The sequence below is a fragment of the Fukomys damarensis genome, unplaced genomic scaffold, assembly GCF_012274545.1.
Source record: "Fukomys damarensis isolate Sample0158 unplaced genomic scaffold, DMR_v1.0_HiC HiC_scaffold_10, whole genome shotgun sequence".
NCBI lineage: Eukaryota > Metazoa > Chordata > Mammalia > Rodentia > Bathyergidae > Fukomys > Fukomys damarensis.
In genome coordinates, this window is record NW_022900922.1 from 37,953,336 (window position 1) to 37,979,357 (window position 26,022).

Here is a 26,022-nt window from a genome sequence, read left to right on the forward strand (position 1 = left end):
CGCGGCCCGATTCCCTCCGCGCCCGGCGGGCTTCTCGCGGCTCAGTCGCAGACGGACGCTGGCTGCGTTTCCTCCTCAGGGCCGAGCTGCACGAGTACATTTATCGAGTTTGAGTTTGACACGTTTCGGTCTGCGAGTAGACTCGCAGCCAGCGACATCCTAACTAAATCTTGGGTCAGCCGCAGTGCAAAGCTCGCGCTGAGATGGCGCGAATCTGCCTCCCATTGCATACTAATGTTTTTCGTATAAAAGTTCGTATTTGCTTCTCCAGGCTTTGTGTGACCAATCCCTTTAATTACAAAGGAACTGAAAACTAAAAGCTTCCCAAGGACGAGCTGTGTGTGAAAAGGTGGTGGTAAGAGGAGGGTATGTGTATGCTACCCAGATGTTCTCTTCTGTTTGATCAAGTAGAAATTCAATAATTTTAAGCAGGGAAGCAGAGGACCTCCGAGTGTGACTTGGAACAGCTTTGGGAAGTTTTAGAAAGTAATTTTTTTTCCTTGTCAAGTGTTTAATTTCCTGCATTGGATAGCATTTTGAACTGTTGCTTTTCTATAAGACGATTGTTACTCTGGATTAAATTTGTATTCATTCCACAAATATTTGAGAGCACATTTTTGTAAATCTTACAGAAAAGTGAAATTGACCCTCATTTTCCAAGGCTAAGCGTCAGCAGCAGGATGAAGTCTTACAGAAGAGCTGGTTGGAGTTGTATCTAACTTTTCCACCAGTTTATTCTTTTTTTTTTCTTTGCCTTTTGTGGTGGGCTCAAGTGATGTTCTTTCTCCGCCTCTTGAGTGCTGGAACTACAAGTGCTTGTCACCACGCCAGGCATCAGTTTACCTGTCTTCATCTAGCAAGGGTTCCTCAACGCCTGTCTCACAGTAGCTTCTTGAATGTTTATTGGACACGAGTTTTAGTCCAGTGTTGAATAGGGGAGACCTTGGAAACCCTGGAGTGGGAAATAGCATAGATTATGCTGCTAAGCAGTGGTCTCATATCCTGGGAGGAAAATGTGGTAGGAACGTTCACTTGTATATCATATGCTTTAGAATATATTTATGGAAACTAAAAGGGTTATCCATAAAAGACAAATTTTTAGTAATTGTGGAGAAATTGTGAATCTTGGGGTTGTGGACACACCCTTAGGTATTCTTTTCAGAATGACAGAGTCTGGGGTGTTTATGTTAAAGCAGCCATTCAACTGGGCTGCCACTGGCCTGCTTTGCAGCCCTGGCTGAGTTACTTAGTCTCTTTGGGCCTCAGTTTCCTTTTTTGGATATTCAGAGAATAAAATATATAAAACTAGATTATCATTTTTTTTTTATTAAGAATAGGAAGAATTTATTGAGAGAAAGATAGCTTCTGTCTAAGAGAGACAGAGAGGGATGGGAAAGTAGATCGCTCCATCACTGTTTTTTTGTTTTGTTTTGTTTTGGAATATGGCATTTTATTTTATCTGTACTTTTTTTTTTTCTTTGGAAATGGGGATCAAACTCAGGACCTTGTGCTTGCAAGGCAGGTAGCAGTACCACTGAGCTAAATCCCCAGCCCTTGGCATTTTACTTTATTCCTGACAATGTTCAGGTGGTTTTACAACAAACTTATGGGAGCACATTAAAAATTATGTAAATAATGCCAGAGAGCCTGGTGTCCTTGGCTACCTGTGCCATAAGTGCTTGTGAGGTATTTACTAAGTGCATGACAGTAATGCTCTGTTTTTATTTATTTTATTTTGTTTTATTTTTGGTACCGGAGATCAAACTTGGGACCTTATGCTTGCGAGGCAAGCAGGAGAACCACTGAACTAAATCCCCAGCCAAGTGCTCTGTTTTTGTAATTTTAAATTTCTTTTGAAGCAAGCATTTTGTACATTTGTTTTTAAAAAGTGCCAAATTTGTCAGTATTGAATGGAAAAAATTGTGTTAATTCTTTTACTGTAGTATAGCTTCTATTCACAAAATGTTTGTTTATAAAGTTTATGGATTTTTACATTGAAGTATTTACAGTTGTTTAATAAAGAACTGTATGTATATTTTGTACAGGTTACTTTTTGTGAATCTTTAAAACGTTACTCTAGGAAGCACCTAGTATCTGTTTGATACTTAAAGGGCTGAAAACTCACCAGGCCACACTGTCACAGGCTCTGAAATTCCTGAGAGGTTAATATACTTCTTAATTCATACTAGTATATACTTGAAACTTCTTTGTCACTGTTACCTTGAAGAATCAATCCTCCTTGCTTTGAAAAGTTTCAGCACAGTAAATCCACTCAGCACTTGTCTTACCTTTGTGGCAGGAGATGTAACTCCTGTGTTTACAGAGGAGTTTCCAAGGGCTACACCCTTGCTGGACCAGGATTAGCTTCAGTCTTCTGTAACCCCTGCCCCCTTACCATATACCTGCCTCACACAATAAAATTAAATTTTGGATTCAGAAGGGGCCACTTTTATCTACTTAATTAAAGATCAGTATAGATCTAAACTCTGCATTTTATCACTGTTACCTTGAAGAATCCTTGGAGAATTGAGTGTAGGTGCAGCAGGATTTCAGAGGGCAGGACGTGCTGGGAATGGGGTGATGGAGAGGCTTTGAGGAGTGGAGCATGCTGGGAAAGGCCTGTGAACCTCTGGGCTGCACACTGGGACGGTGAGTGGAAGTTGCAGGCTGGTGAGTGAGTGCAGGGTGGATAAAGAAGGCCCTGGAGTTCAGGCAGAGGAGTTTGGAATTGATTTGTTAGGTAAATTGTTTATTTGGAAAATTGTATTAGCCAGCCCAAAATCTTTCTGTACATTCTTTAAATACTGTTGGCGGTGTTTAAGACTGGGGTGGACATTCAGTTTGCTTTATTTTTGTTTTAGGGTTTAGCAGTTCCTTCTTAATATTTTCAACTTACAGTAAATTTGGGTGCTAATAAAGCAAAGAACACTGGACACTCAGACTTGGGAGGGTTGGATTTTAGTGTGTGAGATGTCAGCTGCCCTGTGGGCCAGAGCGCATCCTGATGAATGCTGGCACACGGGAAGCACTCAGGGAAGAGTGTGCGGTGCTGCTGCTGCTAGCGCTGCTGCCTCTGGCCCTAGTTGCTGTGATGAGTATGAATGAATTTTTAAAGGCCTTTTCTAGTTTTAAGATTCCGTGATTTTGGAGGGTATTTAATTTTCACTGTAAGCTGGGGTTATTAGGCTTGAGTTTAGTTGTAATGAAAGCCCTGTGTGAGTGGTAGGATGTATACCTGTGTAAGTCAGGGACTCGGCAGGACTACATGGTTCAAGAGAGGAGACTGCTTGTGGAGGTGCAGGAAGGGCCAGGAGTAAATGAGGGTGGTGAAGCTCAGAGAGACTGACAGCTGGAAGGGACAGAAGGAGAAGGTAGAGTAGGTTGTGTGCTGAAGCTACAGAGGAAGGTGCCTGACTGCCAAATGTGTGGCTGGGGACTGAGGAGCAGTGCCGGGTGTCCTGACCTTGAAAGTAGCCTGCCTCTGAGACCAGAGCCTGCTCTTACCACTCTTTGTTTACTGCCTCACCTTTCTGTCTCCCACTCACCTCCACCCTGTTACTGGGCTCCAGGGTTTCCTTCTAGTGGTTCTTTCTAGGTTTTTGTTCGGAATGAAGAATTGGACAAAACAAGCACAAAGGTAGTAAGGTTTTACCTCTATGAAAGGGAGAAAGAGGGTGTGTGGGCCAATTAAAAATAGAACAGGTACACTCTGAAGGGAGTAGGAGAAATGGGGAGTATCGGTGGGAGCCCAATGGCACCATCTTTGTATGCCCCACTCCACAGGACCTCAGGTCTAGGCTGTCTTATCAAAAACCTGCTCAAGTTCTCCAAGAAAAAATTGAAGATCACACTTTCTAGTTGGTCCCAGGTGCAGAGCTTTGGGAACTGTCCTCTGTGTGTGTCCTGGAACTCCATGATTGACAGGTCACGCCCACTGGCCCACACAGTTGGCCACACCCTGATCTTCTTGGCTTGCTTTCTTCCTCTTTCCTGGGGTTTCTGATCCATGGTCACTCCCACACCAGTACCTCACAGTCTGACTGGCTGATTCTCAGCCTTGGGCAATCTCAACTGCCTTCTGTAATCCCTGGGTCCTGGGTTGCTCGGACCAGCGGGGGAAAACCACAGTGTCTGTATTTGTGTCCCTGCAAACCCACGGTCACCAGTCCCAACCAGGCCATGAAGCGATCTGCTAGTTTTTTCTTTTGATCTCTGCAGACTCTGCTTTGCTCATCCATCAGTGTCATCTTAGCAGATAATCTTGCCACCTCCTTCAGCAGTAAGAGCTGTTGGAGTGGAATCTCATGGTGTTTCTGCCAGGAAAGTTTCTTCCTTCTGCATTTAAGCAGTAGTGACTGTGTTTATGCTAGGACCCATCCCAGGAGCTGGGCGCTGCTCACCTGCTTCTGCCTTCATGAGGACTTTGCTCATTTGGTCCTGTCCTGCTAATGCACCTTCCTGTGCCTTGTATGTGGTCAGAGATGTCCAGCAAGAAGGCAAACTAGAAAACAACTGCAGTGAAAAAGCAGGATCCTCTTGGTTTCACCTACTTTGTTCAAATTCCTTTCTCTTCTTCCCTTCTCACCCCATTTTGGTTTTGAAATATTTATATTCAATTCCTGCTCACTTATCCATAATCTCCTGAAGGTCAGGGTCATACATGACCTAGTTACAAATCTTGCTCTTATTTTCCCAGCGTACTCCCTGGGGTATATAGTGATTAATGAGTACAGACATTCCTTTTTTAACAACCTGCCTGTTTAACCTCTGTCTGACTTACAACCAAGGTGTGCTGTTTGGACCTAGGACCCACTGCTCTTGGACTTTCATCCTGCATCTGGGCTTACAGTGCCAGGATATGAGCAGCAGTGCAGCCTTATGGTGGCTTCTATAGTACAGTGCTGTAATTTTTGCCAATAGTACTATATGGTACTGTAGTTTATGTTGTGCTATACATTACAGCTGTGCATGATTTATGCATATGAAAGCAAAGTCATCAGGTTTGATTTCCTTTGACCATTTCTTTGTTCTGAGTTTGTAATGTGCATACTGCATACAGTTCCTCGTTTAGTGATCAGTCCAGTCATTGACTTCCTTGCAGGATGGAAACTCCTTCTAAACAAGGAATGCCTGTATGTTTGGACTGAACAAATCTGAGGGTGCTTCCTTTTCATAATCTTAATTCATCTGTGTCCGTGGTTTCTGAGGTGTAGGAGTCTGACACTTTATCTTTTGAGATTCTGAGTGAACATTCTCTGTATGTATCTCAAATCTTAATAGATTAAGCAAAAGTAGAAATGAATTTTATTGGATTGACTTCTTCAGTCTTGTCCAGGTGACTTGGGGGACGGAGGAAAGGGATATGCAGACATTTTTTCCTAAAAAGTTACATTTTCTAAATAATCAGAAATTAATATTTTATCCATTCATGTAGACCTAATAAAAAGGAAGTGTTAGGGACACTGGATGCAATTTGAAATACATTTGTGAATGAACAATGCAGTGCTTTTATAGGAAACTACGCTTGCTCCTCCTATTAAAGTAGCACATGTTCTTTGAGGCTTTACAGTTGCTTTTTAATGGTGGACAAGTGTGGGTGGGTGAATTTGCACTGGCCTATTTCATTTTTACTGTTTGATCAGTGTCCTTGGCATGAGCTGGGGAACAGCCACCTTCAGCCTGCAGCCTCGGCCACACAGTATAGTGAAAGCCGAGGCCAAGGACTTCCTAACTTGTGAGGAATAAGGAGACTACACTCCAACAGCTCTTGCAGTTCAGATGGAATCCAATGTCCGCCTTAGGAGACCGGCAGGGCAGCACAGAGTTAACACAGAGGAAGGCACGGATAGGGTGGGGGGTTCAGGGCAGACTTTTCCTCTGTCCTGTCTTGATTCCAGCTTTGTGTCCTCTTCACCTCAGACATACTCTTCCCCTTCATCCTGTCTCCAGACTTTAGTACGATGGAAGATTTTCCCCACCTGTGAATGAATTAATTTGATGTATAATAGATAAAATGAAATGCCATTTATTAAATATATTGTTTACATTACTAGATTTTCCCCCAAAGGATTGAAATATAAACACCTGTGTTTTCATTTAAAATCATGCTATTCCAGTTAGCATTTGTCTGCACCAGCAAAGAGGAGCAGAAGGGGCCTGGAAAGCAGGGTGTGTGCCCTGTCATCTGCGGGTGTCCCTTCTGAGGCCATGCATCTCCTCAGGCAGGGCCACCCATACCCCCTGGATTCTTTCGGTTTCTGCAGTATTACCTATGTTTTTGTGAGCTGATTTTGCATTGGAGCAGGAGGAAAAAAATGACTGATTTAGAAAAGTGGACCGTGGAGTTCATGGCTCACCTCTGAAGCTTGTCCCACACTGTGAATTTGTGGTGGCGCCAATCTAAGTTAACTTTGATCCTGGGTGGAAGAGTGGCGTCTGTTTTTGAGGGTGGGAAGAAGGAAATCATCCCTGTGAACTCTTCCCAGCTTCTCTGTGAGACCTGGGGGCCCACTGGCTGGCTGCAGGAACAGGTCTGTCAGTCACAGTGGAAGTTTGGAGTCTGGGTTTCTGTTGCAGCTCTATCCGGGGCGGCCAGGAGCCTGGACCTCTGGGTCTAGGAAGGGTCTGCATGGGGCTGTGTGCTGGGAGGGCCACCGGCCAGAGCCCAACTGGCAGAGCTGGTGGATTTCAGGAGGTCTTGGGGGCTGTGTTTTGGGCAAATCATTCCCTTTTTGTAGACTAACCTGTTTGAAAAATGGTTTTAACATTATGAAGGTTTTTGCAAGATTTTGGGAATCAGGACCTATATTTTCCTTGTAGCTGAGCCTTACCTCTTGTTTTGTTCGGATTCCTTTCTGCCATTGAAAGCAGCAAAACTGCTTCACTAAATAGTAAAAAGTGGGTGGAGGATTTAGCTCAGTGGTTCAGTGGCCTGCCTTTCAAGCTCATAGGACCTGAGTTCAATCCCCAGTACCAAAAAAAAAAAAAAAACCAGTAAAAACTACCTTTTATGATCTAAAACTCTTCACTGGTGGTGTCATTTTCTGATTTTTTCATTTTAATAGAAGACCCTCTAGTTAACTTTTCTGTGTACTTTTAGTCTGAAATTCTGTAAAAAAAATACTGCCCTTTATTCTGCCAGTAAATATTTTGGAAAATTAATGTGATATGGGAAAATTATGAAATTAAAATTAAAATTTTCTGATCTCTGTTGCAGAAATACCCTAAATTCATCCCCTTGTGCTTCCTTGAAGGAAAAGAGGCAGTTGGTTAAAACTAAGCTGTAAAGAATAGTGAAGTATGCATTATAAATTATAGGGAAATGTGGCCTTCTGTCCTTATTTCAATGAACTGCTTTTGTAATAGTAATTTTCTCTCCTCTGCTGTGATGGATCGGAGGTTAATTGATGTTAAATGGATGCTTTGTTAATCCTTCATCAGCTACTAAATTGCTGTGGGGCGTGGAGGTCGGGGCCATGCGCTCAGGGGGTTTATGTCCCCACCCTCCAGCTGTGGGGGCCTTCCCGCCCCCGCCCTCCCCTCCCTGCCCTCTCACTGCTGCCGAGTGACAGCTTGTAGATGTTGTGTGCAAGAGTTCAGCTGGCTGTGTGGTCTGAGTGTGTGGTCTCCAGCGCAGCCCAGACTGCTCCAGGGATAGACGAGGGGAGCAGGGCTGTTTACTTTAATTTATTTCGGATGCCAGAGTTGTGCCCAGGGTTTCTCTGCAGCTGATTCCCAGCTCCAATCTCTTACAGCTGGTGCAGCCTGAACTCCAAGCAGTGCTTTCCATAGCATCTGCCGCCTAAGCCCTCATGGCTCAGAAACATTAATGGCGCCGCTGAGTGCTGTCATTATTTTGCTTCCACTATGCAAGACATATAGCCTTGTAGAAATTTCTTTTGAGGTAGAACCAGAGAAATAAAGCAGAAATTGTAAAATAAGTGACAAAGTGGGTGTATTTTTAGAAATTGGGAAAGGCCTTATATACAAAATTTAGATCAATCTAATCCAACTGTGCTCACATGAAGGAATTTGGGAGTTAGGTGACATCTGTCATGTTCAGCAGTTTTAATAAAATTAACCAGTTTAAGCTGACAGTTGATTCCTTGACTTTTTGGGGAAATCCACATGATTTTGGCATGTCTATTTACTGTGGTTATTACATTTGTCAACAGTGATACTGGCTTATTTCATTGTAAAGATCTGACAGGTTACATAAGTGAAACTTTGTTTTTATGTCATAGTATAAATTAGGACAGTGTCTTTCCCCTCATTCTTTCATTATGAGTAGCCTGGTAGTATTTTCTTGCTGTGCCCCTGCCTCATCCCTGAACCTTTTTGTTGAGACAGTAATTATCATTATTGGAGCCTTTCGTGTCTCGGTGTGATCGTGTCTGGCTCCCTCACTTTGGACAGGCTTACTCACCTGGAGTTGTGCTGTGAGTACCTTCTCCAGGGGTCAGTAAGTGTGGCTTATCACTGTTCTGTTGCTTTGGGGGCTACTTTTAGTAGTACCCGACTTCTCACCTCATGTGCCTGATAGTGAACAGGACCTGCTGTTACCCAGGAGACCCCAGGAGAAGAGACTGTGCCAGGTACTCTGATCCATGAGCACCCAGTCCTTCCTGTGGCAGGGTCTGTGCTTCCTTGGGTCAGTGGGCCCTGTGGGATTGTTCAGGGTTCGGTGTCTGAGGGTCCTGGCTATCACCACGGTGCTACAAACGCGTCTCTTTAAAGAGCAGCATGTGTGACCCATTACAAAACCAAGGAATGGCTCTGTCATGCAGGGGAGCAGACCTAGCTGGGTGGTGGGCACTCAGGGACTGTCTCCTGGTTCCTCAGAGTGGGAGTTCTCTGGGCTATGCAGACTGCGCTGTTCAGTAGGTGGCAGCACTGGGCTGGGTCAGATGTTGGGAGTGCAGAACAGTGGCAGCCCTCCTGTGCCCTGGAGTACTCTCCCGGAGCTGGCACAGTGGCGCTCATTCCTCCCATTTTCTCTGCTGCAGGGAGGGTTTCTGCTGTCAGAGTCCGCATCCCTTGATGCATACTTGCAGAGTTACCTCTTGATGTTCCTAAGAAGCTACTACTGCCTGAGGCCTTACCGGAGAAGGCTGCAGCACACAGCGCTCAGGAGTTGGAGTTCATGTGCACCGTCAGCCTGTGCATGACCAGACAGCTGCCCTGTGCTCCTTGCCACAGGGAAGGCATTGTGATGCGCACCTAAGATGCATCTTCCCCGCCACCCTCCCTGGGCACAGCAACTCGCTCCTTCTTCCCCTAGGCGCGCGCGCGTGTGTGTGTGTGAAGTAGCTCCATTCTGTTGTTCCTTTTAAAAAAAGTTTAAACAGGAGCCCTAGCTGGACCCTGATCAAACACATTTTTAAGGCCTTGTGCTTGGGTTGGGTACTGAGTCCTTTGTAGACAAAACTGAAGCAACTGGGGTGGAAGGAAGTGACAGCTGGCACGGTGCCAGAGCCAGGTGATCTGCTGGCCCAGTTTATTATGTTTGACATCTCCATAGGAGATAGTTGAATGGGCAGAATGAGGATAGCATAGTCTTAGGGCCTGGCTTTGAATCCCAACTCTGACTCTGGCTGTTACTTTTTCTCTTTTTGTTTTTGTGGTACTGGGGACTGAACTACAGTCACTGAGCACTGAGCTACGTCTTCAGCCTTTGTGTTTTATTCTGACAGTCTTGTGAATTTGCTGACTTGCCCAAGCTGGGGTTAATTGCAGCCTTTCTGCAATTTCAGAGTGCCGGGATTACAGGTGTGTGCCACCATGCCTGGCTTAGCTGTGGCTTTGTTAAAGATGATGGAGATGATGCCTCGGAGTGTTGCTCAGGCTGGCTGCAGACTCGTGGGCTGAAAAGATCCTCATGACAGCCTCGGAGTTACTGGGACTACAGTTCATACCAGTGTGACACACGGCGGCCTGCAAAGTCCCTGGTGATAAAGCTACAGCCCTGTGGACTCTTTACTTCCTGGAGCTTCTCGTCCAACATCTGAATGGGGCGGAGTCCCTTGATGCTTTTTGCATGTTCTCTGATCTTGCCTGGTTTGTACCGCGTGTCCCTCCTGGTGTGGTTTTCCCTTCACATTAAGCTTGAGCCATTTGATCCTTGTCTATGCTTCCTTCCCTTCTACCCATTGCTGTAACGCATTTCCGGTTATTGAGAACCCTCGGGCCTAATGTAGTTCTTGCTCCCTTTTCCAGAGCACCTCTGTTGGTGTGGAGTGCGCCCAGGCTGACCCGGCGCCCCTGCACTTGTGTCCTACCCTTGCGTCCTGCCCAGCGTGAGCTCCACTCAGTCTCCCTTGGGTGTGTTTTCCGCGTGCGTTTGTCCATTGCATCTCCTAGGTTGAGAGCTGTCTGCTCAGTTTTTCTTCTGAGTTTTTTGTTTGGTCGAGGCTCTTGTGCTTTGTGGATCTTTGTGAGCTGTTTATATGTTTAAAAGCTGCTTGTAGTTTGCCGTTCTATTTCTCAGGCTTCCTCTTGGCATTCTGAGCCAGATTGTACCCCGCAGAAATGTGCTCCTCTTTCTGGCGAGAGATGAGTGTGTTCACCATGGTGATCTTTGGTTCTCCCATCCCAGGGGCTGGAATGGACATTTACTTCCTGTCTTTCTAGGGCTTTTTGGTTTAATTAAAATTATATTGTATTTGACTTTTAATAACCAGGAATTCTTTAGCTCTGTAGATGTTGAACTAATGTAAGCAAGAAAAGTATGCTTTGGTTGGTTACAGAAGCATTTCTGAAGTTAACACACACAAAATATGAGGCAAGGAAAGAAAGCAGTTGTTTGTTTAGAATGATGCCAGCTCACTCTGGCTGTGCTGCTGCCTCTTCTGTTCTGGATTCAGGTTTCCCATTGTGTGAAGTGCAGTGCTGTGATTTGCAGGAAGCAGTTTGCCCGTTCGCTGTAGAGCCTGGCAGTAGCTGGCGTGGCCCCTTGGCTTAGGGATAGTGGAAACCGAACAGAGGCGTTCAGCACACATTTACAGGGAAGGGCCCCTCCCTGGGCCCTGGCGCTGGGGCTTGAATCCGGGGCTTTTTCAGTGAGCTACGTCCTCAGCTTTTTTTTATTTTTAAATTTGAGACAGGATCTCACTAAACCATTAAGTTGCCCAGGGTGGGCTGAACCTGCATCCTCCTCCCTGAGCCTCCCAGAGTGCGGGATTACACACGTGCACCCCCATGCCTGACAGGAAAGGGTTTAACTGAAAAATAAGAAAATAGAGGGGAGCACAGCTCTGCTAGGGATGGATCTGGTTGGCTTCTCATAATACAGGAAAGTAAGAAAAGATAGGAAAAGTCTTCAGCTGGAGAAACCAGTTGAAGGAGGCTGGGCTGGGAAAGGAGGCTCAGGCTGCCCATCCCTCAGAGGACAGCGCTCTAGGGGTGGCTGCCTGTACTTGGCTCCACCATCACGGGTCCAGGCCACGTGGCCCTGTAGGGAGCCCCATTGGCGTTGAGGGCTCTCACTTGTGGAGAGAGCTGGGGCGGGCACAGCTGGCCTGTGGCCCTCACACCCAGAGTGGGTCAGCCTTAATGCCAGCAACACACCCCTGACCCAGCAGCACACACCCTAGATCCTGCCAGCTCTGAAAAGCCCCACCCATGCCACAGGAAGGGTGGGGGACATCGAGAGACACAGCCACGCTACCCAGAGAGTTCAGTACCTTTCTCTCTAATTCTCTGCTTAGCGAGAGAAGCCGGTGTGCTGGGAGGGTGGTGCTGGTGCTCCCAGTGCTCCTCATGGCAGGCGGGTCTGTCTGTCTGGCCAGCTGGCAGCCTCTGTGGGGCCCTGGATGCCAGCAGCATCACTCACTGCGCTCCAGTGTGCAGAAGAGCTGCTCAGGGAGCTGAGTACTTCTGGGAAACGGTTCTTGTTTGATGCCCTCTTCACACATGAAGAAACCATGAATGGCGTGGTGCGTGTTGTGGGGGGGCAGAATTACACCTGCCCATGCCATCTGACTTGGATCAAGCCCTGATGTGATAGGTGCTAGCCACAGGGCACCAGCTCCTCACAGGGGTGTGATGAGGGTTAGAACTCAGAACCTGGGATAACTAGAGAAGTGCTAGAAGTGCTCACTGTAAATAACTGGCCCTCAGAAGTGCTCTTATCATTATTGTTAATTTATGTTAACTTAGGGCTAAGATGGTCATCTATCAATGTAATGGTTAGTTATTTCCTTCTCTGATGTTATTTGTATTGCTTCTTATTTCTGTTGAATTTTTTTGTTTTTGATTTTGGTGCAGTGTTGGGATTGAACTCTTATATGCTGAGTGCCCTGCCAATGAGCTACACTGCCAACCCCTGAAGGCACTTTCAGTAAAGGCATCAGCCATGTGGATTCCCATGGCAATTCCTCAGATCCTACCTGTGCAGTACACACAGAAGCTTTAACCCGCTCACAGCGGAGTGGGGCCTATGTACTGGTCCCAGGGGGAGTTGCTGGCGCTAGGACCCCCTATCCTTTTTTGTAAAGTCTCGAGTTCAGAATTGATGGTTAGAATGGTGCTCATTTCTTCCAGAATGGACAAAGCACCTCTTCCTGCATTCTAGGAGGGTCAAATCAGGTACATTGCATCCCCTATTCTCTGTCACGAGTTTGCCTTGGATAAATGACCATCAGCACTATACTGGGGCCAGATTCCCAAGGTACTGAAGGGTGAGAATTTATAAATACTATAATACTAATTTGGTTTGCAAACAAAAGCGTTAAGTAAAGATTTGTTTCTGTTCCCAAACTCTGCATCAAGTCACAAGCATGGCCAGGGCTGTCTTCCCCACAAACACAGACGCAGCTGTCTTCCCCAAAATTGTAAAACAAATTAAGTTCATAAACTGAGGTACCACTGTATATTTTGCTTTCTTCTTCCTGACTCTCCTGATGCTAGCCTTGAGACCCTCTTTGTTTGGTGTGCAGGTCTAGTGTATGGTGGGCCAGAACAGCAGGAGGCAAATACTATTTCGAAGATAGTGGATCACTCGCAATTCCCAAGAGGAGGGGCTGCTGAGCACTAGGGGCTCCCCAGGAAGTTCCAGCATCCTCAGGCAGAGAGAGCCAGTTGGGAGAAGGCCAGATGCTCTGCTGGAGCAACTGGACACTCCAGGCCAGCCAAGCAGGCTTAGGATTAATAGTGTGTAGTTTCCTGGAGCCCCACCATGGGGGCAGCCTGGTTCCCCTGCTGGGGATGTCTGTGAGGACAGGCTGATTGGCCTGTCACAGGTGAGTTCCCAGACAGGTCATCTGCAGTCCGTTCTGCGTCCCCAACACTCCAAATTGTCAAAGCATCCTAAAGTACTGAAAGTAGAAAGAGCATGACTGTTAATACGAGGATCTGACTTTGAAATTATTGGAGCCTCAGGATTTAGCAGCAGAGATTGCAGGAGCAGTGATTCCTCTTGGTGATGTAGAATGTGTGTGCTTGACCTGGTGAGGAGGTGAGGGAAAGTGTTTGTGGTGGCTACCTCATGTATACCGTTATTTTTGAAGTTACTGTTAACGTTTTACAGATTTTCTTCCTTTTCACCATGGACCAGACTTATTTTTACCATTAGGCCTTGAGTGTTCATGTCACATTTGTACAAAGTATTATTTTTTTTAACAGGATATGTGAACTCTTCTGAGAAAACATAACCCAGATTCTAGCCAGTTAAGAGGATAAATGAAAATAGAAAACTAGCCTTACTTCCAAGGCTACACAAATTCCATCTTTATTTTTTTTTACAGAATTGTCCAGTGAAAGGAAGCAATCATGTCAACAATCTTCAGCATTAATTTGGAACCGCTTGTTCTATAATTATTGTGGCAACAAAAAACTCATTTTGACCTTAGAGTTATCTATTTAGTTAGAATGAATCAAATTTGGCTAATTGCATGTGAATTATGATCAGTTTGACATTTTTGCTTAATTTGTGGCTCAGAGTTTGTTAGTTCTGTTACTCCTTGAACCCAGCATAGCAATAGAAAACTTGATTAAAAGTGATGATAGTTCTCAGTTTCCCATTTTGGGATTACAGAGTGTTCTCACTTTCCTAGTTTGAGACTAAGGAAGTCTCAGGGAACCAGCTGGCTTTTATAAATATACTTTTTGGTCATAATCTGATGTCACCCTTGCCTGTCTGGAGCCTGGAGAATTAAGCTGGACGCACAGTGGAAAGCTATCCAGCCAGAAGTAGTCCTCTGGAGCCTGCTGGTGCTTATTTTAGATGGTATCAGGAAAGGGCGGGAAAACTGTATGCAGGTTAAGAGTCTGAGCATACAGTGTGATGATAAAGCCATTTCCTGCCATGTCAGTTTAGATAGGACACATTGTCAAGGAGACATGGTGGAGATGCAAGGAGTGTGACGGATGGGAATGGAGTCTTCCCAGGTGTATTACCCAGCTTTCTGTTGCTGTGACAAAGTCCCTGAGAAGAATTACTTAAAGGAGGAAAGATTTACTTTTGCTCATGGATGGAGAGGTTTTGATCCCTATCTGCTGGCCCCTTGTTCCTGGGCCTGTGGGGGGGCCTGCACATCATGGCAGAAGGGCATAAGGAACAGAGCTGCACAGGTCACCAAAGCTGGAAGCAGAGAGCCTGTGTCAGAGAGGAGGGGGTGGGGACAGATAAATCCTTCAGAGAAGTGCTGCAATGACCGTGCCTGTCAGCGTGGCCCACCTCTTTATACCTCACTCAGCTGTCAACTCATCAGTGGGTTTCTGCTCGTCCAGCAGCTCAGGAGCAGAAGTTTCTTGGGAACCAGCTCTGAGTTGCTTTAACCAATATGGAATGTCTAGTTTTCCATAAAACTAAAATACAGTTTGAAGAAACAGAATGAAGACCTGCACTCAGATACAATAGAGATGAGTTAGCAAACTAGGAATTTAAAAGAACTCAGACTTTAGATGAAGGGCATTAACAGAAGAAGTAGGTAATATGAAACACATGACAAATGTCAGCAGACAGATGGAAACTAAGAAAAAAATTACAGAAGTAAAAATTGCTAAAAGAAATGAATGCCTTTGATGGCTGAGAAAAACATCTAAATTTGTAGAAATGTTAATTGAAACTTCAAAAACTAATGAAAAGAAAGGAAAGACTGAGGAAAATGAAACAGATTATTGAAGAGTTGTGGGATGCTTACAAGAAGTTTAATGTATACATAATGGGAAAAACAGAAGAAGAGAGAAAGGAACAAAAGAAATTAATGAAATAATGGCTAATTCATTTCCAAACTTAATGATAGACATCAGACCACATATCAAAGAAGCCCTGACAACAGTAGATGGGCATAGAACTGTGCTGAGGCATATAGAATTCAAACTGCAGATAAGGACAGAATCTTGAGAAAAGTTGGGGTGAGGTGTGGAAGAAAATCCCATGAGGTTTTGCTTCAGAAACCATTCAAGCAAGTAAGTAAAAGCTTGCCTACATGGCTTCTATATCCAGTGAAATTATCCTTCTATATGAAGTGGAAATAGACTTTCTTGGAGAAATCTATTTTAGTTACTTTCTCATTGTTGGGACAAAATATCCAGTATCTACAAGTTAAAAGAGGAAACTGTCAATTTTAGCTCACAATGTGTAGAGGTTTCTGTCCATAGGTAGCTGGCTCCAAGACAGGGCAGCAGGGCAGAGGGGCATCAAAATGGAGAAACAGTTCATGGCAGGACAGACAGGAGGCAGCAAGCAGCAAGCCTCCCTTTCCCTTTTATCCCATCCAGGCTATCAGGTGGTGGTTGGTACCACCCATACCCAGGGTGGGGCTTCCATTTTCTACACCCAGAATTGTGTCATACACCCTTAATCACATACCTTTTAGTTATCACACACTCTTAATCTGTCTTCACAGACCTTAGATCCAGTCACCTCTAAAAGCCCCACCTATGAGTGCATGAGGCTTTGGGGGGACATCTAGACATATGCTGTAAGAAAAACTGAGGGAACTTGTTGCCAGTAGATTTGCCTTAAATATTAAAGTTTAAAATAATACAAGTTCTCTAGAAAGAAGGAAATGATGTAGGCCAGAAACTTGGGTCTATATAAAGAAGCTTGTTAGGTAAGGAATAAATGATTCAGTTTGCTCCCCGAGGTGTAGTGGCCTGGTACTTGGACTCTGAAACATACTGAGTAGAAGACACAGTGCATGACTGATTGTTGGCTTTAAAAAGAAACAGAAAGCTTACTTTTCTTGACCTGCAGCTCCAACTTCTGCATTTAAACATTACCACATTGGGCACAGTGAGTTCCTGTCTCATGGAAGGGAGAAATCTACTCCAAAGATGATAAAATTGTAAAGAAGACATGAAGATATGATGAATACTATCTTCCCTTCAGCTTTTATAGATATTAATAAGGTAACTTACTGTGTCTTACGCAACAGAATATTTTCTTATAGTATCATGGTATCAGTTAAGTTTGAAATACTTTTGAAATCATTTCAAAATTATAGAAAAATGAGTATTGTAGACAATATGATGCCTTTGAAAGCCAGAAGTTGTTATATTTTCAAACTAGAAATGAAAAGGCTATTGTGGTATCCTATTCTCTTACAGATTTAATTTACCTTATTGATAAATACTGACTGCTGTAATCCACATAGCAAACCCCCTCTCCCTTTAAACTGAAAGGAAGCTGGAACCTGGCATTTTACCAGGGTCTTAAGCACATCTGTTCTAGCATGTTCACTCTTAGTGGCCTGGGGAGCAGGTGGCCATCCCACTATTTTCCTTCATTCCATTCCCATCCCATGCCATCTTAGTTTTTCACCCTTTTCCTTCCCATTTTGTAGCTTTCAGTCAGTGTAATGAAATACCTGCATCATTACAAAAGGAAAGAGTCATCAGTCATGCAGTTTAGAGGCCCAGTCCTCACGAGCAAGCAGACCTTTTTGGGCTTCTGCTGCGGTAGCACATCATGGCCAAAGCACCCATGCTGCAAAACAACTTTGATCAAAAGCCAGCAAGCAAGGAAAGGAAGATGAAGAGGTCAGATCCACATCTGACCTCAGTGGCCTGTCTCCAGTGCAGTGAAGGCTTCCCATGAGGCCCCACAGCACCTCCCAAAGTTCTCCCAGGGACCACACCTTCAGCACATGGGCCTCTGAGGGCACCTAACTTCCAGACTATGGCTGACCCCGAACTGAAGGTCAGGATGTAGAATGGTGTCAGCAATGACTATAGTTTTGGAAACCAGCATGATATCTTCTGTGGCAGTTTCTGTTATTCTACGTGAGTCCTTCAGGATCAGCAGTACCATGGCCCTGTGGTAGCCATGTAGAGAGCCTGGAGTTATATAATGGTTGGTGGGTCCCTGCCTTGTAATGGCCAAAACATTGCCAAGTTGCAGGAGCAGGTACTGAGGCGTATACCGCATTTCCTTTGATGTGTTTGTGGAATATGAAAACTTCAAGATCCCCATCCTCAGCCCCAGGGAGAACAGTGATTTAGAGGAAATTGTGAGAGACCCCTGAGCAAATGTGGGCCAAGGAGAGGAGATGGAGCTTCAGTCCAGCACACCTCCCCCAGCTGATAGTGTTCATGGGCTTTGAATGGGATGCATGGCCAGGGGTGGTATGAAGACGTGACTGGCTTTCTGCTCCCAGTCTGTGAGACACCACAACTGGAGAGCTGCACCATCACCAACCCCTTCAGCCAACACCACCAGCTGCTGTGGTCCTCTCTCATATTTGAGATGGAGTCTAGGGTCTTTGCTAGCCCAAAGCAGTAAGGGTGCTGTTGCCACATTTACTTCATAGGAAATCAGCATCTTGAGGAGGCCCAGGAACCTGGACAGAAGGTGAGCAGAATAGTCAGTGTTGGCTTGTTTCCTACTGGCCTGGAGACCAAGATCACCCTCTTCCACCACAGCCCCATGACTTCCCGTTTGTGTACAGCACTGGCAGCTGTGGTGGAAGCTCAGGCAGTACCAGCTTCTGTCAAGGTCTATCCTTCAGGAGAAACTCCGTGTATGCTGAGGACCAGCGGAATTTACCAGAAGGTGTAACCCATGCTGTCTCTCTGGCAGCAGCCAAGGCTGGCAGGGAGTCACCAGCAGGCTTCTCATGTTCACCCGCAAACCTATGTTTCATGTCAACAGGAAAGACCCAGCAAGTGGCTGAAAACAGTGATGCTGATTAAACATTCCGTGGGTACTGCTGAGGCAGGCGCAAGTGTGTGAGGTTCAGGATGGGTTCCCTGGCTTCACATGGACAGTAAAGAAAACTACAAACAATGTAAAGTCAAACCATAAACTGGGGAGGAGATTTACAGGGAGAAAAGTTTAATTTTCTTACTAGAGATCTTAAAAACAAAAAAACATGAATTCCAGAAAAAGATGCAAAGTCATGGAAGTGGAATCCACACTCTGATGATGCAGGTTGTGGCTGTTTTAGTTCACTGCCACATTGCTGCCTATGAACAGATCCTACTGTTACTGATGTGGGGCATAGGTGTGTTGGTGGAACTTTCTGCAGGGAAGCTTGGTAGTATTTAGTAGGATTTTAAATACACATCCTTGATATTTTTATCAAAATTTCCTTCTTGAACTTAATTAGAAGAAATAGTTGGATAAATGTGCAAAAGTATTTTATACAAAAATGTTCATTGTCATCTGGCTGAGGTAGCACAGGCATGTAATCCCAGCTACTTGGGAGATTGAGGGAGGAAGTATAGAAGTTCAAGGGCAGTCTGGGCTCTGGGTCAAAGTAAAAAGGGTGGGAGGTTGCTCAGTGGTACAGCATTACCCTGGCATTCAGGAGGCTGTGGTTTCAATACCCAGTTAACCTTCCCCCCAAAACAAAGAATAATTGTCATGTTCACAGCAGTAAAAACCAGATTATCTATAAATCAACTATGGAATAATTACATGAACGATTATACATCCATATGGTGGAAAACCAAGCAGCCATGAAAATGATGTAGAGTTGATTGTGTTTACCAACCTGGAAAGATACCATTTTATATTTTATTTGTAAAGATCAGGTTTTGAAGTGTATACCTAGTATGTTACACCTTTTATTAGACATGTAAAACTGTATATTTCGTGATTGAAGAAGACAGTACCAGTTTACATACCAAAAAGGTTAAAGGGGGTTAGTTATCTTAATGCTTTTAGTCACCTTCAGGCTGTGTAAAATAGGTTCTTGCAGTGGAATGCCTCTCCCTTTGTACAGCAAGAGTGGTGACTGTGGAGCCATCTGTAAGAGGCCAGGAGGGAAGGTGAGCGTGGGCAGAGAGGATCGGAACCTGCGGGCCACGGCACCCAATGTGAGGTCTGCTGAGGGCCGGAGGTTGCACGCCAGGGCATGTCTGCGGGACCAGAAGGCCATGCAGCGTTTGGCTCATTCTTTGCTAGGGATTTAGCTGGCACTGGTGTTGAGGGCAGATTTCAAACTGAGATATCTGGCAAGGTCTGCAGAGAACGTTTTTACCAGGTGGGTGGTGAGTCCTACATGTGCGGACTTTCTGCTGGTGGGCCCAGGGCCTTCCGTAAAGCCAGACCTCCGGCTGAAGACAGGCAGCGTGGAAAGAGCTCGGAGAGCATGGTGATTTTTACCTGGACCTTTTGCCAGGGCCCTGAGAAGAGTGCTGATTTGCAGGTACTCCCGGCCTAGTGGGCACCCCTAGGAGCCCTGCACATCCATCCAGGAGGGGACCCTGCATCTGGGCAGCCACGTGCTGGGAAACAAATCTGATGGTTGAATCAACTTAAAAGTTATTTAAAAACCTTGGAAGTCTCCCAAAATCTGCACCATCTGGAGAGCATGGTGCAGGTATGGGCACGCAGCATAATACAAAGCCTCTGTGGCTTTTTGAGGGCATCTTATACTTCCGCAACAGCCACGTAAACCAGGGACAGTATTCATTCATCCCATCATAGAGGTTCTAACATCCCTTTTCAATATTGATAACTAGATTAAACAAAAAATAGGCTGTGAAACATGCAAACAACACCTTTTCTCATTTTTTGCTCTGAGGAACATTTATGAAACTCCTTTTACAAGTGCTCCTGGAATGAATGCTCAGCAAGACAGATCATATACTGGGCAGCAATGAAAGTAACAATGAATTCCAAAGTCTACAGAGTTAAGTTAGCAATAACAGTGGAACATCTAAAAACATACCCAAGTATTTGGAAAATAAACAACGTATTTCTAAAAAGCAGGCAAGGAAGAAATCAGAAAAATAAAACGTTTTGTCTGAATAATTACACAAATACGTAAAAGTTTGTGGGATACCATCAAAGTAGTGCTTTAAAGCTGTATGAAAGAAAGATTTAAAGTTATGGGATTGTATTTCTACTTCAGGAAACTAGAAGAAAAAAGAGCTAAAGAAACCCAAGTTAAAGGAACAGAGAAAAGCCGAAAAGGAAGCAGAATAAGGAAAATAATAGAGTGGAAACCAGTAAAATAGAAAATAAAAAGAGAAAAAAAACCCTACATGTAAATAACTAAAAATTAATAAAAATTAAGTCCTTGCAGAACTTTACACATGAGAGAAACACAAACCTGCTTTCCACACTGCAGTGTCTATAGTAGAGACAACACCTCCCATGTTCTGTGCCGCTCAGTAATTACCTGGAACGTGTTACAGGATTTCTCAACCCACTTTCAATTAAAAACATACTGCACTATAGGTAATGTTTTTGTTTCAAGAAATCAGATAATAAAATAACTTCTTTCTACTTACAGAAAAAGGCTTAAACAATTTAAATTCTAAATATATTAAAACAATATATATGCAGCCTTTTATTCACAGTGATTTAAGACAGGAAAGAGGTAAGTTATAAAAATGAGTTCATGTCTTTAGCTTCTTGTTGCCTCTGAACAAATACGCCACAAACCGAAAACCCCATTTCCCTTTCAAGCAGCTTAAGAACCTGAAACTCCATATAGGCTTTTGAAGCAACTCCAGATGGTTTCATAAGAGGTCCCAAAGATAAGGGAAACGAATAACGAGGCCTGGTGTGCACTGCCAAGTGAGAAATTACAGGCATTTTCAAAGCTTGAGCCCACAGATTTCTAAAAAGTTATTTCCCATTTCTCTAGAAGCAGCAAAGGACAGTCAGTGCTGAAGAGCTGTGATGATGCCCCTGGCAGTGTTGTGTCCAAGTGACTTCATCAGGTTGCTACTCCCAGGGGTTGCCAGTCTGTACTGACTGGTGCATGATCCAAATAAGCCCTGACTGCTTGGGTTACTGGGTTCCTTTATAGGACCACAATCAAGAGTGACAGAAGGGCCAGGGAATTAGCGCAGTGGTTCTGCCACCTGTCTTGCAAACACAAGGTCCTGAGTTCGATCCCTGGTACCAAGAAACAAACAAAACAACCCACAAAAATGGAAAAATGAAGCCAGGTGTGGTTGTGCATACCTGTAAACCTGGTGCTTTGGCAGAGAAGGCTGGCAGGCAGGTTAACTGGAGACGTAACTCAGTGCAAAGGCCTTAGGTTCTATCCCTAGCACCAAAACAGAAGAAATAAGAAAGGAAGGATGGATGAATTTATTTACATTTCACCACATGGAGAACGGCAGTTGGTCTACTCCTTCGTGCACGAAACCCCTCCGATTTCCAGAAGGAATGAAATGAAACCAGACGTGCATGTGTAGATTTGGTAAAGTTGGCCCAAGAACTGAAAGTGTTGATTCTTCTTGCCCGGAGTAAGGTAGCAGTTAACATGCTCATTGTGAGAAAGCTTGGAGAAAATTCATCTTTAAAGAAAAAAAAACCAAAACACCCTAGTTTGTCAAGAGCATTTTACCTCTCAGTGATAGCGTGAGGGCAGGAGGTCCTAGTTTTGGCTGGGGTCTTTTCCCTTGGGCTCTGTGGTGTGCACAGTGCTGCTCCAGAGGGGGACCGGCAGCTGTGGTGGCAGTGCTTTGAGGACTGTACTCTACTTTCTGTGCTTGCCGAAGGTTTTCCTACATCATCTTTACAATAGCCTTCTTGTCTTAGGCCCTTTCTCCTGGCTGTGACACAGTACTTTTACCACAGGGTAAAGGAGGAGAGATTTATTTAGGCTCAGGTCAGGAAGGACAGTCGCAGAGGGGTGTGATGAGGAGAGCTGCTCGGGTCCTTGTGGTCAGGAAGCAGAGTGGAGGAAGAGCTGGGGAGCAAGGCTCACCGTCCTCTTCCAGCCAGGCAAGCAAGAAGTCTGCTGTGTCTGCCCTATGATTCAGTCACTTTCCAAAACCCACGTGTGAGCACAGGAGGCCTTTGGAGGACATTATTGATCTGCATATCGCTTATGAAATAGATTCTTGCTTCATTTTACATACAAAAAAGTCAGGTTTAGAACCATTTGTAAAGTGGAGTAACCTGATCTATATGAATACTTGTATATCTACAAATGTATTTTAATTAAACAGTATATTCCTTTAAAAAAACTTTGGGAATCACTAAGTTCCAACTGTGTATTTCGGGGTTAGGATGAGGTCTGTCTGCTCTTAGAACCAGGGGCTTGGGTTTCTGTTGCTCTGTTGCATTCTTTGCAGTACTCACTAATGTCCTCACTAAACTTGGTGCTCAGTAGATGTTGGTTGGCAGGCAAAACACAGCTCAAATGTTCAGAACTACTGTATATGCTCAAGAATGCTTTATATATGCTAGCACCGAATGTCTCGTATATTTTAGTCAATGCTTTCTCAGTTGGAGTTGGCATTAATTCTTTTTTCTTTCTTTCTTTTTTTTAATAGATCACTTCTGTAACTACATCACCAGCCTATTGCACTAGCCATGATGTCGAGGTCACGACAGCCTCCCCTTGTGACAGGCATCTCTCCAAATGAAGGGATCCCATGGACGAAGGTCACAATTCGAGGGGAATACCTGGGCACTGGCCCCACCGACTTAATAGGTGAGGGCAAGAACTGTGGGATTTGCTGTGGCGAGAGGTCCTGTGCTGGGCCAGTGTGGTAAGGTACATTTTATTATTATTTTGGAGTAGTGAAGCAGATGGAAAAATATCTGCTGTTATCTCTTTAGAACGCTTTGGATGAGATGAATTATTTGGCGTTCTGGTTTTTCCGGAGAAGTTGTTATTTTGTCAAATATTGTCTGTATTGTGTTTCAACAAGTCCTTCAGAATTTCCCATGGCAGATATTTGTCTTTGCGTTGATCTCTCCTGGGCAGACTGCTGAAGATGGAGCTGAGGCCCGAATAGAAGTGGGTACTGGGGACAGTGGGGCAGAGAACAGCATCACTGCTTCATGGTCTGGTCCACTTGAGGGTGGAGAGCTGTGTTTAGAGTGAGGAGGGGAGGCCTCAGTGTATGCTGCTGAGTGTATGCTCGGACACGGCCATTTCTTAATGCCTAGTGGTCCCTGTCCCGCTGGTAACTTCCTAGAGCTCTGAGTTAGAACTTCCTTTTCTTCATCATAACTGCTCGGTGATAAGTTGACTTTTGGCCACCTGGAAAACCTTTTTCACCTGGAAACAGAACATGAGCTGGAGCTCAGCTCTGTATTTAATAACTGAGTTTACCTTCCAGCTAATTCTTCTACTAGTGGTAAATGTGATCATCTTATTTTATTTTATTTATTGGTACTGGAGATTGAACTCAGGACCTTGCGCTTGCAAAGCAGGCACTAAATCCCCGGCCCAGTCGTCTAAATTTACATTGTTTTCTGTGGTTAGAGTTTTCGCTTTTTTAGTAGACATGGCTTCAATTTGTTCTTGCAAAGATAGTCTTATCTAATCCTAAATCTTGGGTTTTGATGTAGCTCAATCCAGGTACACCATTATTCAAGTGGAAAAATTCTCAGTGCATGGTAATACACCATCTAGTGGAAATTACATCTAAACTGGCCGTCTTTGTGGGTGTCAGAACATGACAGTTACTAGTCTGCACACATTCTAATTTAGCTTTAGCCTCGGGCAGTGCTATTCATAGGAAACCAAGTATAATTCGTTTCATGAACCTTGCTAGTTCAGCTTTCAACCTGCCTCATGTATTACCAAGAAACCATTTTTTAATAAAGCAAGCATAACCTACTAAATAATTTAAGAGTTTTAAACTCAGATAACTATATTAGCCAAGTAAAACACTATAAAAAGTACTTTAGTTGGAATTCTACGGGTCACTTTAAGAAAAAGAAACAGGGTTCACTGAAATAGCTTTCTTAGCTTTCAGTAAGTTAGCAAAAATGTGCTTTAAAATGAAAACAGATAGGTCTTACGATCTTTTCATTTCATAACATTGAAAATGATCTGTTGGAATCTATGTTTAAGTTATGTACTGATGATTAACCTTTGGAGTGAAAATGCAGACTAGATAACTGAATCAGAAGAGCCCTGCAGAGAGCCGGGACAGGGTGTGTGCAGCTGTGCTTCATGTCGCTTTCTGCTGCCTCATCTCTTCCTGGACACCGTTTGTATTTGTTCATGTGAATGTGTTTTTAAGATTTTTGCCTACATAATAAATGTGAAATCTATTTTCAGTTCTTAGTTTTAATTGTAGGATAGTTAGCTAGCAGGGAATTTACATAAGGAGTGAGTTTTTATGTAAATGAAGGTAGTGTATTTTTTTACATTATGCCCTGACATTTATTGTTGAAATATGCTTGTTTCTGAAGTGAGTTAATATTTAAAATCACAAGACATTTTTGTTATTACAAAATTTAAAAGTGATACCAAACAATTGCTATTTAAGTAGCTTACAAATGAAAACATTTTCTCTTCATTTTATTATTTATCTACTTATTTTTTTGAGGCAGATCTCACTCTGTAGCCCAGAATGGCGTCAAACTAGCAGTCCCCTGCTTCAGTTTCTCCCAGCTTCTGCTCCTTTAAAAGCACACAGGTTTGTGTGTGTCTGCGTTGGCTTGAGAAACGTGCATTGTGCTGATCTCGGGGGTGGGTTCTGGAATTTCCAATCTCTGTGACAAAAACTTATTATGAGGAAAGATATAAAGATAGTCCCATTTTGAAAAAGTAATTTTGAATTTTGAATACATTAAAAATACCAAAAGTGATTTAGCCCTAAAAGAACCTTTAAATGTTATTAGCAAAACAGAGTTGCATCTATGAATAAATAATTCAGTAGGTGCTTTAAGGGAACTCCGAAGTTTCATTATTTCAAGACATATAAAGATCTGAAAGATGTAGTTTTTATTTTACTCCTTTATAATTAATATAGAATTATTACTAAATAGTGCTTTAAGTTTTAGCAAACTACAACTCCAGTTTAAAATCAAATTTGGCATCAGTTGAAATGTTCCTGGCATCTGAAAAAAGTTGCCATTGCTGAGTTTGACCACTGAACAATATGTAGTTTTAATCATGGGAAAGAGTGAACTGGCTAGGTCTGTGCCACACACATTCTAGTTTATCTTTTCTATATTTATTAGATTGGTGTCTGTTTTGTGGGAAAGGAAAAGTGCAAAGAAAATAAGCTCAAAGAGGAGTTGTCCAGTGATACTGGTGCTCCACCAGGGGGCGCACCTCATGCATGACAGTTGTTCAGAGCCTCCTTGTTTGGTTACTGTCTGAATTTTAATTTACCATCCTATCAGTGATGATAGACATGAGTTGACCTGACCTTTTGGGAGTGTTGGTTTGCTGGTAGAGAAGAGTGGAAGAGTAATACAATGATCATTTTATTAGGAAAACACTAAGCATCATAAGCTACCAGTGTGGGCTGATTTGAGGTAAAAGAAATGAATAGCAAACTGGAAGCCCAAAAATGTTTCCCTGGATTTTCCATATTCTGGACTCTACCTAATTAAAATGTCTCCTTGAGTTCATTCTATAACAGCATGTATAATTGAACACTAGAAAAAGAACTTACTGGTTCTTTTCAGGAAGAAAGTGAATATAGAATGTTTTAGGGACTAATCTATAAAATTTTTAATATGCTTTAAAAGCACATCAGTAACTTAAATTTCTAATCATAGCAATGTTTCCTTCTAACACTTCTGACAATTTAAGATTTTCATAGTCTTAATCTGTAATATCTGAACATTTTTATGGTACACTATTTTCTAATCTGATATTGGAAGAAATTTAAATGTAGTCTAAAAGAAGGCTT

The 26,022-nt window shown here is 43.7% G+C and overlaps 1 protein-coding gene across 4 annotated transcripts in view; it reads left to right on the plus strand.

The window, feature by feature from the left end:
* The first annotated feature begins 287 nt into the window (after positions 1-287).
* Exoc2 (exocyst complex component 2) overlaps positions 288-26,022 on the plus strand; it is a 133,369-nt gene continuing 107,634 nt past the window's right edge. Inside the window, exons 1-3 of one of the 4 annotated variants that reach the window (XM_010622732.3) lie at positions 9,967-10,056; positions 16,199-16,353; positions 22,690-22,850. In XM_010622732.3, coding sequence (XP_010621034.1) covers positions 22,730-22,850 — 121 coding nt within the window. In that variant the 5' untranslated portion in view covers positions 9,967-10,056; positions 16,199-16,353; positions 22,690-22,729. Of the gene's footprint in view, positions 367-9,962; positions 10,057-15,389; positions 15,409-16,198; positions 16,354-22,689; positions 22,851-26,022 lie in introns of those variants that run through there. The other 3 variants (XM_010622733.3, XM_010622735.3, XM_010622734.3) reach the window with 3 other exon arrangements.